The sequence below is a fragment of the Habropoda laboriosa genome, unplaced genomic scaffold (genome assembly GCF_001263275.1).
Source record: "Habropoda laboriosa isolate 0110345459 unplaced genomic scaffold, ASM126327v1 scaffold146, whole genome shotgun sequence".
NCBI classification, from domain to species: Eukaryota; Metazoa; Arthropoda; class Insecta; order Hymenoptera; family Apidae; genus Habropoda; species Habropoda laboriosa.
The window spans coordinates 26,926-44,220 of NW_017100267.1; the positions used below are offsets into that span (position 1 = coordinate 26,926).

Sequence of the window (17,295 nt, forward strand, 5' to 3'; positions counted from 1 at the left end):
CTCAAATTATGTCGTGTTTTATGTTATTTTCATCAGAAAAATCTCATGAATATGTTAAGAAAAATTTCGGAATAAAAAAACGTAAAATTAAAAAAGTTGATATTTAAATCGCTTGGTTGCCTGGACTTACGTTTCATGCTTATCTTTTATTCGCTGTCCTTGTCTACGTTTGGCAAACTACAAAGGCCGGCGCGAGGCTCGAAAACGTAGTCCCTGACTCTACGAGTGTCAGGTTTAGCTTCCTTGCGGTCTGACACTTGTGGAGAATATACTGTACAGCTGATAGGATAAGTTATTCTAGCATTCTAAATATTAAAAATATAAAGTTTTAATAACAAATAACATTTCCAATCGTTCTAAATTAGTTGTTTAAGAAGTGAACATCTTGTCTTATTGTGTATTTTCAATTGCTCAATACAATAAATGCCATAAATGAGGATAGTGTAAGAAGAAACCTTTCTGGATTTATTTTTTTTGATATACGTGTATGTACATATATGAATGTATTCCATTTGTATACATTTTATAATTCTCCGAATCTTTGATAATAATATCCAATGTGCTAGGATAAAAGATTATCCTAAGTTTACGGTACGATCGACACATTTGCTATTTTTGAAAAATCGAACATTTGATTTTCTTAGCGTGCATTTAACTTTACAATCGGGAGAAACGCCTAACGCTTAATTGGTTTTTTGTCTTCTCGTGTTCAATATCAATTAACGTATCGTAATCTTATATTTTGGACCAGGGACTGATGAACACATGTAACGTCCGAACATCCCTACCAAGATAAGAATGACGCATCAGTGAGACATCCGCACCTTGGACCATTATTCAGAACCGACTAGATAAAAACCCTCAAAAACAGACGACTGGACAAGAACCCCACTACCTCACCGCCTCACTATCACATTATAAAAGCTACTGTAACTAAGAATAAAGATTTAGAATTGCTGTCACTGTAAATGTTAGGGCTTGCGTTGATCTTTCGATCTTTCAAGCGTTGCCGGTTTTTGCACGTGTGTGCCGACTAAATCTAATAGGTTCGTCTTCGAAGGACCACCTCCGTGATTAGGAGGACAAAACAACTATTGCTAATGGTCTGAACTTCTAAAAGGAGCGACTCTTGGCGTGGTCAGATCACTTCTGTCGTTCCCTTCCGCGAAAGGTCCCACGACACCTCCGTGCGAGGACGCATCGCGGGGGTGAGGCCCTCGGATAGGTTGAGTACATTTTTCGATAGTGGTGGGGAAGGGTGGCTGGTTAAAATCATAGGTGGGAAAACTACACGAAAAACTACACCACGTGCACAAAGCTCGAAAGTTGGTTGCAACTACCACGAGCACATCATAACAATGGCTAAATAATTGACGTCAGAAACTTTGCGGGAGAATGACATAGCGACAATGGAATACTCTTTATATTTACACTTTCTAAAAATTATATAGGGTGGACCAATAAAGATTACCACTTTGAACATCTGGATTGTGTACATATACACGAAATAGAATTTTTCCGAATAAAAATTACTTAGTATGAGAAAATGTCTCGTATGAGCATAATGATTTTTCTGAAGATGAAGCCGCTTACAAGATATAAAAAACGTCCGCGTATGAAGTATTGTTTATAGCATCTAGTGGTGCGTAAATTGTTACAAGCATGCAATGTAAGTTTCATAGATTAAACGTGTATACACTAATGAAGAATGTTCCGTCGCGCAGGTACGGAACGCATGGGGTCTTCGTTGACCGAGTTTATGGCACGCTCGCACGAGAAGGTTATTTTTGAGAACAAAGACGCTTCATAGCTCCGCGAAAAATAAGTAATTTCTTACAGAACAATGCCTTTAGAATTTCGACTTATCCGCGTCCTCAATAACCGAAGACGTGTCATAAACCAGGTAGTCCTGAAAGGTCAAGCCACGCGCGTATTAACGGCACTTTCGGCCGAGGGTCGACCTGGCGGGAATTTCCGACGCGTCACCGAAGGACAGCGAAGATTCCACGCACCCGTAGGTAGGGCCCCACTCTTCCCAAGGAAAAGCGCGCTAAGGGCGCAATGGAAGGGTGAGTGCCACTCAAGGGGCACGTTGATTGGTAATTTGTGCGTACGTGAAAAACCAATCAGCGTGCCTTCTTGCACTTGGCGGGGGAGTCAAGGCGGACTCCGGAAAACGTTGGGGACTCGAGACACGATTCGCAAACAGTCACTCGTGTGAACAACACATACTCTACAGCCGTTCAAGTCCAAATCGAGTCTTCGACACAAGTCGTCAATCGTTCGTGACGCACTCTACGTTTTGCTAACGTACGAGCAAGGTAGATTTTTGAAACAGTTATCCAAGATTAATTTGGCGGGTAACAAGTCGTGAGCGGAAATCAGTTTGAAACGATCAGACACGCGAACGCGACGCGACAAGAACTTAACACAGAAGAATGATTAACAATTTGTATAAGTACAAGGTAGCACACTTGTTCCATATTTGACCATATTTAATACTAAAAATTATGTTAAACTTAATATAATGTAATAACAGCAATTATTATTAATATACTGTAATTACTTTTCATATGCACATAATTTTGCTAGTTTAGTCAGATTGTTAGGACAGCAAGGGGACGATTTTATGATACGTGATTTTCATTTAGGTAAACTGTTATTTTTAATTTAGCCAACATGCGGCGCCTAGACTTTCTCAAATATTAAAAAATAGGCTATTGTTCAGTCAGTAAGGCAAGGTATCGTAAAGTCACATCCAAAAGGGCCTTCGAGAACAGATGTATGTAATTACCGAGGCCACTCGGTACTTTACTTTCAGAGCGAGTCGGAGAGTCAGCAAGGACCAGCTTCGTCACCCCCGCTCTAAGGGCGTGTCGTGCTCCGGGCGCAATGGAAGGGTGTGACCAACGGGGTTGGTCACTTCGTAATTTTAGGAACCTCCCTTCGCGTCCCTTCTTCAAAATTTAGAAGAATTGGAGAAGGGACGACGCTGATAAGGATTCAAGTTCAGTATGAAAGTGTAAAGTGAAATGTGAAATATACATTTGCTGACACGAATAAAACAGAATGAAAATGTTAAATACATTTTTCATGAATTTTTTAAAGAATCTCATTGTTATTATTATAACTTCCCGTTTCGTTTTAATCTTAGCGAATGATTTCATTAACAATCCCTTTAAATAATTTTTCGTTTAAATAAAAGATGATTCGAGTTTCACATAGAACGAGCCACTTTTACTTTCATGAAAAGTATGAAAATATGCGCACGTGCCTAAGTAAAAGACTTCAATCGCTCGCTCACCAATTTTATAATGGAATGCTTAATTTGAATATTCTTAATATTACGAAACATTATATCAACTTCCTGTTTTGGTTATTTTCAGAATAAGCCCGTGTTTCGGTGCCAACGTGAACGTGCGTGGTTCATTTATGAATGGAATTTGTGTTTGTTCACAAACATCAAGCTTATAGTTACGAAGAATCTTAATCAGTCCAATTTTCGTTTGGAAAATTGCGAAACGTGCACCTATAAAAGCAAAAGAACATTAAATTATGTCACAGTATTTAACAATTAAGTAATTGTAAATTTTGTATAAAATTCATATCAAAGACGTGTTTCAAGGACCGATTTGAATATATTAAATGTACGTATAACTTTTAGTAAATTTTAGTTTTATGAAAAATCTGAAAATTTTGAAATAAATAGTATTGAATCGCAAACGGTAAAATTGGACACCTTAAAATGGATTCCACTAAAAAATTGTATTTCATGTAAAACTTTTCTTAAATGCGGTACTTTGAAATATCAAAAGTTATTTAACTTAGAACTTCAAAATACATAGACGAAGATTTTAAGAAAAACTTCTTTACATGTCTTCTAAAGAGTTTGTTTCGTTGTGTATAAAATTCAGAACTAAATTTCATTTGTCTTTGATTCTTACGTACCGATACAATTTCTTGGTCCATCGCCAAAAGGCAAATAATGCATAGGATGCCTTGTCGCTACTGCATCTTCTTTAAATCGGTCAATATCAAACACATCAGGATTTGGATAAATCTCAGGATCGCGATGTATGCCGTATACCGGAATAAATATTCTCGTATTTTTTGGTATTGTAATGTTTACATCTTCAAAAGTATAGGGTTCACTATTTTTCCTCATAATAACTGTCACCGGTGGGTATTTCCTTAAGGTTTCTAATAATAGAAAGGAAAAAGGAGTGCGTTAAAAATTTGCACACCTTTCGTTGTTATCGAGGTTTTTGAGTATGTTTCACCAAGATAAAATTTTGTGCAATTTTTATTCCAATATACATGTAATTACTTTTAAAGTGAACACTCAGCTCTGCAGAAATGTAAGGAAAAATTTAACTTACAATTAATATGCAAAGTTCCGATTGCTACTGCAATAACATTCAATTGCTCATGTGTAATGTAAAATGTTTTATGAAGATTAAATATATCAATGTTTAAAATTTTATACATAATAGCACAAACCTTTAAACACGGCATCTAAGCATGGCATATCCTTGATATTTTCATATTTCCATTCTCCTTCGTTTCGCTTGTAATGCTCCCTAATTTCGTTTCGTAGCTTGTCCTGTGTATCCTGATTCTGTGCTAATTCATAAAGAGCATTGGATATTGTTGACGCTGACGTTTCAAAGCCAGCTACGAAAAAGACGAACGCTTGAGCAACCAACAAATGTTTCGTTAATTCTGCAAAATATTATAGAAAAATTTCATTTTAAAGATTAGTTTCATATTTAACCCTCTTGCTGCAAGCGTAAGACGCTCGTGTATTGTTAGAAATATTATACCGTAGGAGAAACAAAAAGATGCAAAGTTTTATTAAAAAATTTTTAGTGAACACATTTGTTTAGATATTTAGATGAAATGTCCACAGTAACTAGACATTTTCTGTAACTAACCAGCAATATTAGTCGATATCGAAGGATTTTTCGCAAATGTATCGGCTGATCAAGTATGCGTAATGTTTGACAATTCGTTTATACTCGTCGAACACTGCAATTTAAAACCAAATTCGACCTGCTCTTGTAGGATGGAAAACAATACTCGAAATTCTACTTCTAAATTTTCTTCTTAGCCCACTTTTACTTTTCAATGATTCCAAGCCACCGCTTGTTATAAGAGGCAAAAGAAATTATATTATTGAAATACGAGAGCTCACTATCTTTTCTAATTCAGCATTTACTTTTCGATTAAATAAACACATAAGTGACGTTAATTAATGACCTTAGATTAAATACAGATCTGTAGGATCAGGGCCTCTATAATTAAATAAGGAACATCAAGGAAGAAAAATTAGAGAAGGCATTATTGGCGTAGTGCGCACTGTTTCGGCTTGCCAGCCGTCCCTCAATTCTTTCCTCGGTTCCTACAGAATCTAACCAATGAAACGTGCAAGTACAAGAAGTATGTGCAATTTGCTTTTTCACAGAAATAACTTTTTAAACATGAATCTTGTAAATCATGTTTAATATGTAGGGTCCTATTGAAAGTCCTATCGAAAAACTTTAATAAATGGTAGACTTTATAGGACTACTAAACATGAGTGACAAATCTCTTGTTTTAAAGTCATCTTGAATTACTGCATAATTTCACAGTATGAGTATAGTTGTTCGAATTAGCACCACTAAAAAAGCTGATGGACTACCATCGGCTGCGGTACGGGAGTTCACGACCACGAGGCACCCAAGTGCACGGGCCCGGGGGAGGAGTCTCTCCTCCTCCCGTCGTATCCGGTTGGTAGCCGCCCGCGCGGGGAAGCCCTGCCTCCTTGAGCGCGGGACACGCCCCAAGTCTTTGCGCGGATGGCTGGGGTCGCAGGGCTGTCGAGAGGGGACTCGGCAGTCCACTGCATGCGGCCCGCGGTGGGGGCGTCGCCTCGGAGATGGAGAAGGGGTCCTTTTGACCCCCTCCGGGATGGCGCCCCTCCCTCCTCGAACATCTTGAGGGAGGGGTCAGGCATGGGGTGGGTCCGGTGGCGTTCGTCACGAGATCCCGAGCCCACCCCGCCGCGCCGAGGATGGCCACCGTGGGGTTTTAGCCGGTAAGAGTCCATGAGGATCTCCCCACGTAAAAAAAAAAAAACAGTTGGGTAGGACATAGTTGATTTTTCATTTAATCACATGCATAATCATCATGTGTTCCTCAAAATCGTGTAGGCGAGATGTACCGAGTATTTTAACCAACCTGATAAGGATTCAAGTTCACTATGAAAGTGTCCGTCTGCAATTATAACTAACCGTTGTGTAATTCAAAATTAGTGGCTATATCTTTAAAAGAAGAAGTTTCGAGTGCATACCGATATTTATTTTTTCAGGATGTGCCTGAATGTCCATTAATGTGTTAATGAAATCTGGTCTAACGACATTATTCTCTTTCCTATATTCGATCATATCCATGACAACTTTTGTAAAGAAGGTAGTCATTTGATCTTCTGGTAGTAGATAGCCCAGAAGTGTGTAGAGTCTTGGAAATGCTTCTCTCATTCTCAACCTGAGTCCCTGTTTCCAGCCAGGACCGAAAAATTCTCTTCCTATTTCACGGAATTGGCATTGCTCATTCGATATAGCGTTCATATCGATGCCAAATGCACAACTACCGATTACATCGGTGGTGAATTTGGCTGCAATTTCTCGTACTTCGACCGACGTTTCTTTCTCCACTAATGTCTCTAAATATTTTTCAAGGGTTTTCGAGCTCTCAAGGATAAGAGCAAGCATATCCTTTATTTTACCCGATGTAAACAGTGGTGTCAGTCTTGTTCTCAGAGGTCGCCATCTTTTAGGTTCTAGAGCGAACAGGTGTTGAGAAAGCGGTTCCGCCTGTGTTGGAAAATTTTCTTAGTGTGAGTATTTTCTCTGAAACTGTTGGGAAATAATTGATATTGGGAAATAGGGAATTAATTATGGAAAGTTACGAAGAATTCTTTAGCGATCAGTGGTAATACAGATGCAAGAAGGAAGGAAAAGGAGATGTATACGGGGAAGAAAATGAGGAGGATGTAGCAAGAAGAAAATATAAAAGAGAAATTAGGAACAAGAAACCAGAAATCTAATGCAATTGTTGTGGGGACATAAACAAATGCAAATTGACCTAGGGACAAAGATAGAAAGTATACTTTTAAAGGAAACAAAGGAACTACGGTGAAAGATTCTATTTACTAAATATGTACTAAGATATTTCATTTTGCGTCGTAGCAAAAAAGTTTGGTGTAACAATTTTTCAATAATAGAAATCAAAGTATTGGATATTGAAATATCGAACAGATATGGATCTGTAGCTCTAATTTAATATTACTTCAGTCTTATTTTGTTATCATATAGCAGTGACTGATATTGTCACGTACCACTGATTAAGTCTTTCAAAACATCGGCAAATGCCCATGATATTAAAAATAACAGACCGGAAAGTGTTCAAACGTGTTCATATCTTCTCACATTTCTTTTAGTGAACACTTGATGAACGATGATTAATGAACGATATCGCTAGAAATATCTTTTCCCCAAATCTTACACTGGAATCTACATAATTCTTCACGTTCTTTCAAATTGCAAAATTCATTTAAAAGTTGCTATTATAAAGTTTAATTACTGTTCATTATTTTGTTTCAAAAATATTTGGTAATTATTGAGAATAGGGTCCTCGCGTCAATTTCAATGATTTTAAAACTTATTCTAAAATTTCTAAATTTCTGAAAACCTATTTAAAAAATTCTTAAAAAATTTCTATTAAAAAATTTCTAAAAAAGCTAATCCTTATACCTATAGTATATGTTACCGCTGGATTTCTTTAGTTTTTAAAATTTTTACGCAAACATATTTTCACTGTTGGGTATCATATTCTGTAGGTTTGAGATAAGTTTACGTTGAGTTTAGTACATGTTTACGTTATGTTTAAGTTACGTTTGGCTTTGTTTGCTTAATCTCTTAGCATTTAGAATCCTTATTGCGGAACAACGTGAAATTGAGAAAAATAAATTTAAACGATTAACGATTAATTCGGTCGCCAGTAAGTGAGCTACAGTCAACGTTCATTGTTAGTTGATCATTAACGAGTTCATTTGACCATCGCAAAGTGGCCATTAAGCAACAGTGATCATTAACGAACGCGTCAAACGAACAAATAAAGCAAAATACTTTGCACATTTATCTACAGTCCGTTCAATTTAAGAGTAACCTCGCTTCGCGCATGGGACGTGCCTAAGGCAGAGCTATACGTCGTTCAAAATGAGAGTAACCTCGCTCTCGGACCGATTCTCGTCCGTTCTGCGCATAGCAGAGGGTTAAGTGGGGGTTTGGACGTTCTAGAGCTTCTAGCCCTGCCTTAGGCACGTCCCATGCGCGAAGCGAGGTTACTCTCATTTTGAACAGAGTATAGAACGTCCACACCCCTACTTAACCGCCTACTTTTTCTCCGTCTTACCCTCAGCTACGCTTTCCGTCTACTGTTCCAGGCGTGACGCTTTCATATACATACACGGTGATATAATTAATTCTCTATTTACTCTTTTTCTCTTTTCTTTTTTTTTTTTGTACCTAATGAAATTAGGTACTTTATAATATGTCATTTAAGAATTTAAATGATTTTGAATCGTTCCCTAAATATTGATAATTTTATTTTGTCCGGCTAAATTCATACAACTATTAACATGCACACATTAGGTGCGCATACTTTTAGACCACCGGGTAGATTCTCTCCACTCGATGCACTGTTTACATTGTCGTCGCTCTTGGGCCTAGCCGAAATAGCGCTACGACCAATCGCATGCGTCACATTGGTAGGTAGTAGTGGGAACTGCGCAGGACGGACGAAAATCGGTCCGAGAGCGAGGTTACTCTTAAATTGAACGGACTTGAGTGCTTTATATAACTAGATATTTATCTAATCTAACCTAACCTAATCAATCTATATTTATATTTATAGAAACAAAATGATGTCCTTGCCAACATATCTTATGGTTAAAAGAAAAACTGGAATGAAATAGGCAATATATTTTTACCGATATCTCGAAAACTAAAGAAAACATTGAAATCGGTGCTGAGGACCCTGTTCCCAATAATTACCACATATTTTTCTTGAAACATTTCTATCACTGTTTCAACCTGTTTGTAGTAATTTATACAATTATTTTTGTCACGATTTGGTACAGACACGAACAACCCTATTATAATAATTTTAATAGTAGAAAAACGAATGCAGAGGTTTAATGAAATATCTTTGTACTATAAACATAGGCAATTCATAACTCCATTTTAGTATTACCTCATATCGTTAGTGATACGAATGTTTAGTATTATTCTGAAATTTTATTTGAAAGATAGAAATTGTACCGAATTATACACATTATCTCTCTATTGTTATAAAGAAATAATATTTTCGCTTAAAAGGACTTGAATAAGAATGAAAGACATTACAGATCGTACTTCCACTAGAATTTCCTAACCATTCTACCAATTCTGTTCATACTCTTTCTTTTCATATTAAATGTCCAACCAAAATTATACAAATATACATAAGGTATAAAATTACTTTTTTGCGTACTTACCACTTCGTTCAAAGCAATTCCACGATCTGCGAATTTCGAAAAGTCCTTGATAAGGACTGTCTTGATTACGTTGGGATCATTTACAGCTAGCACGTGATGTCCCCGTATATACAATCCAAATATGGGTAGGTGTTTGAACTGCTTGTAAAACTTGGTCATCTGATCGCCGATCGATGTTTTTCCAATTAGTACAGGGTAAAAATTACCAAAAATCAAACTTGGAGTGGGTCCAGGTAATCCAATTTTCTTCCAGACTTCATACGGCCTCACCATGTAATAATAAAATAGAAGAAGAAGCACGGTAAGTCCGCAAAGGATTTCAACGCCGGTCATTGTCAACTGATATCCGTCGGGTATATAGCAATTGAAAGCTGCGCTGGCGAAGAGCTGTTTATATGCACCTAATTAGACTCCTTCTGGAATATCATTAAAAGTGCGTATATTTTAATATTTCACTGTGGCAATACATAAAGTAATAGAAGAAAAATGTGATAATACGGAACTCCTTTTTGTTTCTGGACGATTTTGCCGAAACTAGTGCACTAATTAACTTACGTAAACACTACCTTAATCTAATCCTCGTTCATTCCTCTTTCATATCTAAGGACTCAAAGTAAAACGAAAGTACATTTAATTAGAGAATTTACCTTTCTCTTCTCAAAAATCAATCTTTCACTTATTAGTTTTAGTGTTAGCTCATGTATATTTATAAATAATTTAAAGGCTCTATGAAACGTATTGCAATAATGATGTAAACAGGCTTTCAAATTATCATCAGCACACCACAAAAAACGCCTACAATTGAATAACGAAATGACTAATATCTAAAAGAAATTGTAGAAAACTTTTGAATATGATACAAATATGTAAAATTCTGTCATTTCATTCACCTCTGTTTTTATGTCGTTGTACACTCAAATTGCATATAATTAGACGGTTGTGCAACAAGTGGCACTTGAAATATTATTTTTATCATGGGGTTTCAGTTTATCAAATTTGTATTCGTCATAAAGTATTATACATGAAGCACAGCATTGAAAGAACGTTTATTTTTATATCGGCCGGTTTGAACGTCAGCATTTGTGAATTAAGATGCTACAAACTGAAAGGATTGTAATTTCCGCGTGCAAATTATGTTTTTCCAAGATCACTTCGAAACTTTTTAAAAATTATTATCGCTTTCTTATAAAGACTTCAAAACTTCGTAAAAATTTAAATATAATAGTAAATGCAATTTCAGAAAAGCAAAATATAAGCTATTTCTAAAAAAAAAACACTTTAATTAATCGGACAGCTTAACGAAGCTTTGTCATTCATATACGTAGTTCCTTGTCGAATTTGTGAAATTAATCTTCTGTCTAATTTGCAATACAAGGAATAATGACAAAGTTGTACAATTTTTTATGTTTCTTGACCATGAACATGAAATTGCAATTATGAAACAACGTACGTACATGTTTTCATATACATACAAGGTGTTCACGTTATTAGCCAGCGTTTTCCTCGTAAATGATAAGTACTAAAAAGAAATGAAAGAGGAGAAAGTTTTGCAGTTCTCTATAACCAACGTAATAGCGTGTATCAATTTTTTATATTGGCCATATATTTCGAGAAACGAAGGTAACCTTTAATTTTTTAAGTAGAATACCGCATATTTGTTTTATGTCATATGAAAGCGTGTATCGAGACAGATTCATCCATGTGCTGTACAATGACCATCCGGGCCACACAAGGCCAGAAATGAAAGAAATATGTCGAATATTACGTACCAATGTGTCTACAAATATTTATTCTTGACGAGGCTGCAGATGTTCAATATGGCTTCCTTGTGCATGAATGCATACCTAAGCCCTGTTAGCTTCTGTTAACGCCGTCTTTTATTTCCTCTGCACTCTTTTACCGAATATCGACATATTGCTGTGAACGGTTTCTGAAGTAATACTGAAATTGTCTTGTAGTAGTGGAAGCAGAAGTAACCACTCTAACAGTAACCTGCGACGAGCTGACTCATCAGTAAGAAATGCTCGTAAACATCTTGGTACGTGATATACGAAATAATTCTTTTATTTCTGACCTTATTTTACCCTGACGGTCATTATGTAGCTCATGGCTGAATTCGTCTTGATACGTAGCACTCCGTTTAAAATATTATAGGTCAGATTCGTTTCTCGAAAAATATGGCAAATATGAAAAATGGACTTGCACTATTGTATTGGTCATAGAAAACTAAAAAACTTTTTCCTCTTTCGTTTCTTTCTTGTACTTACCGTTTACGAGAGAAACGCTGGCTAGTAACAGCGCCCAATAATGGAGGACATGTGGAGGGGATACCCATAGAAGGAAGTTTTCAATAATTCAAAATTGAACATATTGGTAGGTACTTATTGTACTCGTTGGACTCGTCTTAACACACCCTATCGTATTATGTGTAAAAAGATATAGCATTCCATTTAGAAAAATTAAACTGACTTTAAAATCTCCCCCACCATACTCGGTACAAAAGAACGTATTTACACCACACAACGTCCACCTACATACCAAACAACTTTTGTTAAAACATTTTTTTCCTACTGTCACTTCCTTAAAAGATATTTCGCTGTATTGAGATAAAACAGACACCCTGTATAATGTAACGAATTTTCAAAATTAACATGTTCCCGTGACAAAGCATACAACGTTCGTGTACAAGTGACAATTAAAAGTCGGTGAAGCATGTAATGTAGCATTAATGTAAATAGGAAGTAGCAGTGTCAAATGCAATCAGTGAGACAAATAATAAACCGAACAGGCGAAGAAAGAGAGGGGAATAAAAGCAACATTTTATGTTGACGCTGGAATTTTAAAAGGAAATACGTACACGGAACACTGCTTGGTTTTTTATGCTGCAGGATAATGTGATCGCACCGATGATCTAATGCGCACTGTTCGACTGTTACTGGTTGCACGAAATTATAAATACACCGAATGATACTACCAAGAGCAATTTGTATCGCTGTAGAATATTTTTCATTATCATATGCTGTTTGATAAATTTAATATCCGAGTTGATAGATTTGAGTGTTGAAAATGCGATAAGATAAGAAATATGTCGATTGTTGCCAATTATGTAATTAGCACTGTTTATATTTAACTTTCATCCACTATTACACCACTTGCATCGTTCTCTCAAGTATTGACATTATGATTACGAATTACCGTAATCACATTTATCGATACTGGTTCGAAAATATTTTTCGGATAAACACACGGCGTTCCGTAAAATGCGTAATTCTACAAGAATTTTTTTTACTAAAGGTGTGCATATCGAGCAACATAAATAAACTTCAATATTATGTGAATGTTCTACTTGTTTTAATGTAGTTTTACTGTCTGTTGTCTCTGAAATCTTATTCGTGTCGATACACCTTTGTGCTACAATTTAACGGAGTATACGTGGTATTTGGGTAAAAGGTCGATTTGTTTTGTTGGCTTATCTATAAGTATGTAATATATAAAATACGTAATGGTTGAAATATTATAATGAATTTCGAAATACCAACGGAGTTACAGAGTTGTAAGCACAGCTTAAATGAATTTAACACAGGATAGTGTGGTATCCAAGAATGTATTAAACTGCAGTTCTAAGCGACTGCTAAGTGTTGCGGTGTCCGTCTCGCTCGACGGCTATTTCCAGAGTGTCCTTTCAGCGTCGTATTCCGCGTTACTCTGAAAAACCGTTGGAACCCCCTCGTTCGACTTTCCGGGGAAAGGGCTTAGTTTATGGGACCCTCCGGTACCCGCGCGCTTTCTCTTCCCGGGTGACAAAGTCCAGGCCACCACTTCGCCGCCGGAATCTCGCATTTCTTACAGAGTTTACACGGGTTTGTAATAGTAGAATAGAAAATATAAAAAGGAAGAAAAGAAAGAATGCAAGAAGTGTTTATATCTTGGAAAGGAAGAATTTCCGGGCCTACATTTTCCTCCTTAGGAAGAGTACCAAAGTTCGGCCACCTATTTCGGTGTCACCCTATACAGTATGTCCGTTTTAAGTGTCGTGTAATTATTTCTATAAGTATCAGAAATATGAAAAAATGTTTCAGATGAAGGTTGTATGGTATCAAGGACTGGCGACACGTAAACTTTGAACATATATGTATGTATAGGTAGTGTTTTGAATACGTCTCAGTATTAGCTATGAGAATGTGCAACAAAAAATATAGGATTCTATTTAAAAATTTAAACCTGACCTTTACAGGACTCTCCAATGTTATCTCAAGGTCAAACAATTACCATCACGATATGTCCCCCTCGATACCATACAACTTTCGTCTGAAACATTTTTTCCCATTTCTGGTACTTACAGAAATAATCACGTGTAGACATTTAAAACGGACATACTGCATGCATACGTCCTTTTAGCCTTCGACCAGAATTGTAAAAATTTCCTGTGTCAGTTGATGAGTACAACGTGTTTTCCATAAACAGCGTGTTGACTTTTCTATTTCCTACGTAATATTCCAATCGGTGCAAGTGAGAACATAAGTGAGTGCGAGTGAATAAGAGGTAATAGTACCACTAATGGCTGCAGAAGCAGTAGAAACATTGTACGTATACGTTGCAGCAACAACGATATGAAAACGTGTACGCATAGGAGCACTCATACCTAAGACAACCCAATGCAAAAAACCTCTGACTGTGTATAGATTTTTTTTAAGCAATTATAATAACCCAACGAATAACTTCTTAAATCAGTCGTTAGAGAATAACTTAACCTCCAATACTAAAATTCTATACACATGCGGTATTATATGATACTTTCTCCGAAAAAGACCAAGTTGTAATTCTTGAGTCTAAATACGACGTTACCATCAAAGAGTAAATCACTGCCTTGGGAAAAATAGTTAAACCCAATGACATTAGATTCGTTTCTCGAATCTCAAAAAACGACGGCAAAAAACCATTTCTCTAAGCCTTATAAAAATAGCGGTGCAAAGTCAAATTTTTTTGACAGCGATCGATAACCGAGAAGTCTCGCGTCGGATTTGTTTGATCGCGCGTGGATGAGTCTCTGTTATACCGTCTCTGGGCGCGGGCTCTACGCGCGCTCTGATTGGCCAGTGTTTTTCGTTAATAATTCAAAAACGATGCTTCAACCAACATTTTGGTAAAGGAAAAAGTTGTTCAGAGTCACCCCAGCAACCCTCCATTTCCGGGTGTTACACTCTTTACAGGACACCCTGTATACTATTCGTACGAAAACTCTTAAAATAATTCTCACAATCAATTTATTGTATGTCTTCTTTTATAAAAAAGAAAAGTATCACGTTCCCTTTAGAAGACGTTGCATAACAAAACGTTACAGACTCTAAAGGTAAAGAATAAGTATAGGATTAAGAAGCAAATCTTACTGATTAGAAAGTTTATATTTAACATGATTCAAAATGTCCATGCCAATAACACATTAAATATTTTAATGTCTGAGAATCGCTTATCATTTTTATGCTTTGAATGGAAATAATCTTTATCTGGATCGTTCTTAATTCTCGCAAGATTTGTAACAAAAGATGATTATCAACAGAGATTGGACTTTTATCAATGGTATCCGTATACGCACGTATAGTATCTTTTTATTCGTTAAAATTGTTTGACACGCGCACGATAATATTTACGAACGAAGGGTAGTGTTGGTATTTCTCGTTAAAATTCTGTTAAATCGAGAAAGAGCATGTATTAACAATTGATCGATATCGAATATAAATACATCATTAATATGACAAATACATTCCATTGACATTGTTACGAATCACGATACAGCAGTTGCTAAACGCCCGATTAAAATTGAGCTTTAGAAATTACGCAATCTGACGCGTCGCGAACCGAATTGTTGTCCCTCTTTTAGGTTAAGTCACTAAAGGAATTTACCCGGAATCGGGAATTAGGTAGCACACGGGGACTTTTTAGAAATGAGGCACAAGGAGGAATTTACTGTTATAAGACAATGACTTTATTAAGTGTGTAAGAATGATGGTGTACGTTCGGAAGTTCGAATAAATCTGATCTTGTCGGTGAGAAAAACTGGTTTACATTTGTTCGTACAGGTAACCCCTGTATAACACGACACTTCTGTAACATGATTTCGCTAACAAGGAGCGTAATAAGAGCTTTTAAAAGCAGAAAAATATCTCGTTTGAGATTAGGGAAATCCTTGAATAACATGGGACGTAATAAAAGCTTAAGAGCAAAAGATATCTCATTTGAAATTTTTCATTCGAGCGTGGATGTCGTATCAGATTTGACTACAGAAATTTAAAATTTATTACAATTTTAAATCCATTTTGTTTATGGAGCATTAAGTACATACATTTTAAAACTTTGTGTTTTTCTTTCTCCCCCGGGAAGTGGGGTGTCCATGAGGAGTTCCCCACGATAAAAAAAAAGGAAAATTATTAAAGAAGTTAAGAAAGGTCCGTTTATTAGTACAGCAAAAATAAAGGAAAATCTTTTATTACAAATATCTATCCGTTACGCAAATTAAGACCCGCATACATGAATACAATTTACATGGACTCGAATAAGACGTAGACGTTTGTCAGAAAAAGGTGCGTGCAAAATTGTCTTTGACCTTGAAATTTAAGATTAAATTTTGTTTTGCTTGCATCGTATTCCAATCGTTGCGAGGACAAAAAGTGTTGAAACTGCTGTGGTAGTCTTTACACAACCTTTTTATAGACCTTGTATGTACATACATACATACATACATATAATATATATTTCATTAGTCAAAGTTTCTCTCACAGTATTTTTTATACAGTATGTCTCATTATCAATTAATTTCCGTTTTAAATAAAAGTAGATAGACGTTGCTCGGTTGAAATTCTTTCTAAGGTACGATAGTTGGAAACCTAAAGGTTAGGTTTACTTTTTGTAATTTTCCTACAGGAAATAAAATAAAAAATTAAAATGTTATTCATATCGGTGACTATAATTGAACACTTTACATACTTTTAATATCTATTATTTTAAATTATTATACATTAAATAAATAAAATATAGACAATCGTAATATCCATATAAAATAATTTTCGGAATACGATTAGTAGTTATGTTGAATATTTCTTTAAACATGACTCGTCAAATTTGTTTACATCAAAATCTAAAGTTTTTATTGATGAATGAACATATTACCAATATCGAAGTGAACATTATTTTTTAAAATTTCCAAGTACGCAGTTATTAATATTTTCATATTGTTCCACTGAAAAATGTTCAATTTTTTATTACAAGGTTTCTATTTTATGTAGAAAAGGTGCACTTATAATATATTTAAAAAGTTATTACTTTTGTGTATTACATGTGAAATTTATAAGAAATAGTGTAATTCCTTACATATAAAGAGGTTATATATTGTCAATCTTTTTTGTTAATAGTGTCTACATTTTAGTGCTCTTGTTCGACTTCTTGCCAACTAATATTTAATAAACAAAGACAGTGTTCTACAAATCATCATTTAAATATTAAAAGTTTTACAGGTAATATTGTATTTTAGTATATACTTTTTTCCTGTTAAATTTATTTTTATTCGTACACTGTTAGTATTAATAAAACATTTTATGATAAGAAAGAAAACATTCATTCATATTACGTTACCATTACGTTCGAACTACGTGAGAAAAATAATTAGATTCAAATCAATTTTATTTTTAAGTTTGAGAATGGCTTTACGAATTTTGCATTTTGCT

The 17,295-nt window shown here is 35.6% G+C and overlaps 1 protein-coding gene across 1 annotated transcript; it reads right to left on the minus strand.

Annotated features, from left to right (window-relative positions):
• Positions 1 to 3,359: 3,359 nt before the first annotated feature.
• LOC108573375 (probable cytochrome P450 6a14) lies at positions 3,360 to 9,910 on the minus strand. Its single transcript, XM_017935812.1, has 5 exons — positions 9,578 to 9,910; positions 6,332 to 6,854; positions 4,501 to 4,722; positions 3,949 to 4,200; positions 3,360 to 3,529 (listed from the first exon to the last, which is right to left on the minus strand). Exons 1-5 carry the CDS (start codon positions 9,908 to 9,910, stop codon positions 3,360 to 3,362), a joined length of 1,500 nt encoding a protein of 499 aa, XP_017791301.1.
• Positions 9,911 to 17,295: the final 7,385 nt, after the last annotated feature.

Excerpts from the sequence above, each read along its gene's own strand:
- LOC108573375 (XM_017935812.1), bottom strand. The coding sequence starts at position 9,910 with ATGACCGGCGTTGAAATCCTTTGCGGACTTACCGTGCTTCTTCTTCTA. Across the intron at positions 6,855-9,577 it reads GAATTGCTTTGAACGAAGTG|GCGGAACCGCTTTCTCAACA; the intron begins GTAAGTACGCAA and ends TTTCCAACACAG. Across the intron at positions 3,530-3,948 it reads TGGACCAAGAAATTGTATCG|GTGCACGTTTCGCAATTTTC; the intron begins GTACGTAAGAAT and ends TTGCTTTTATAG.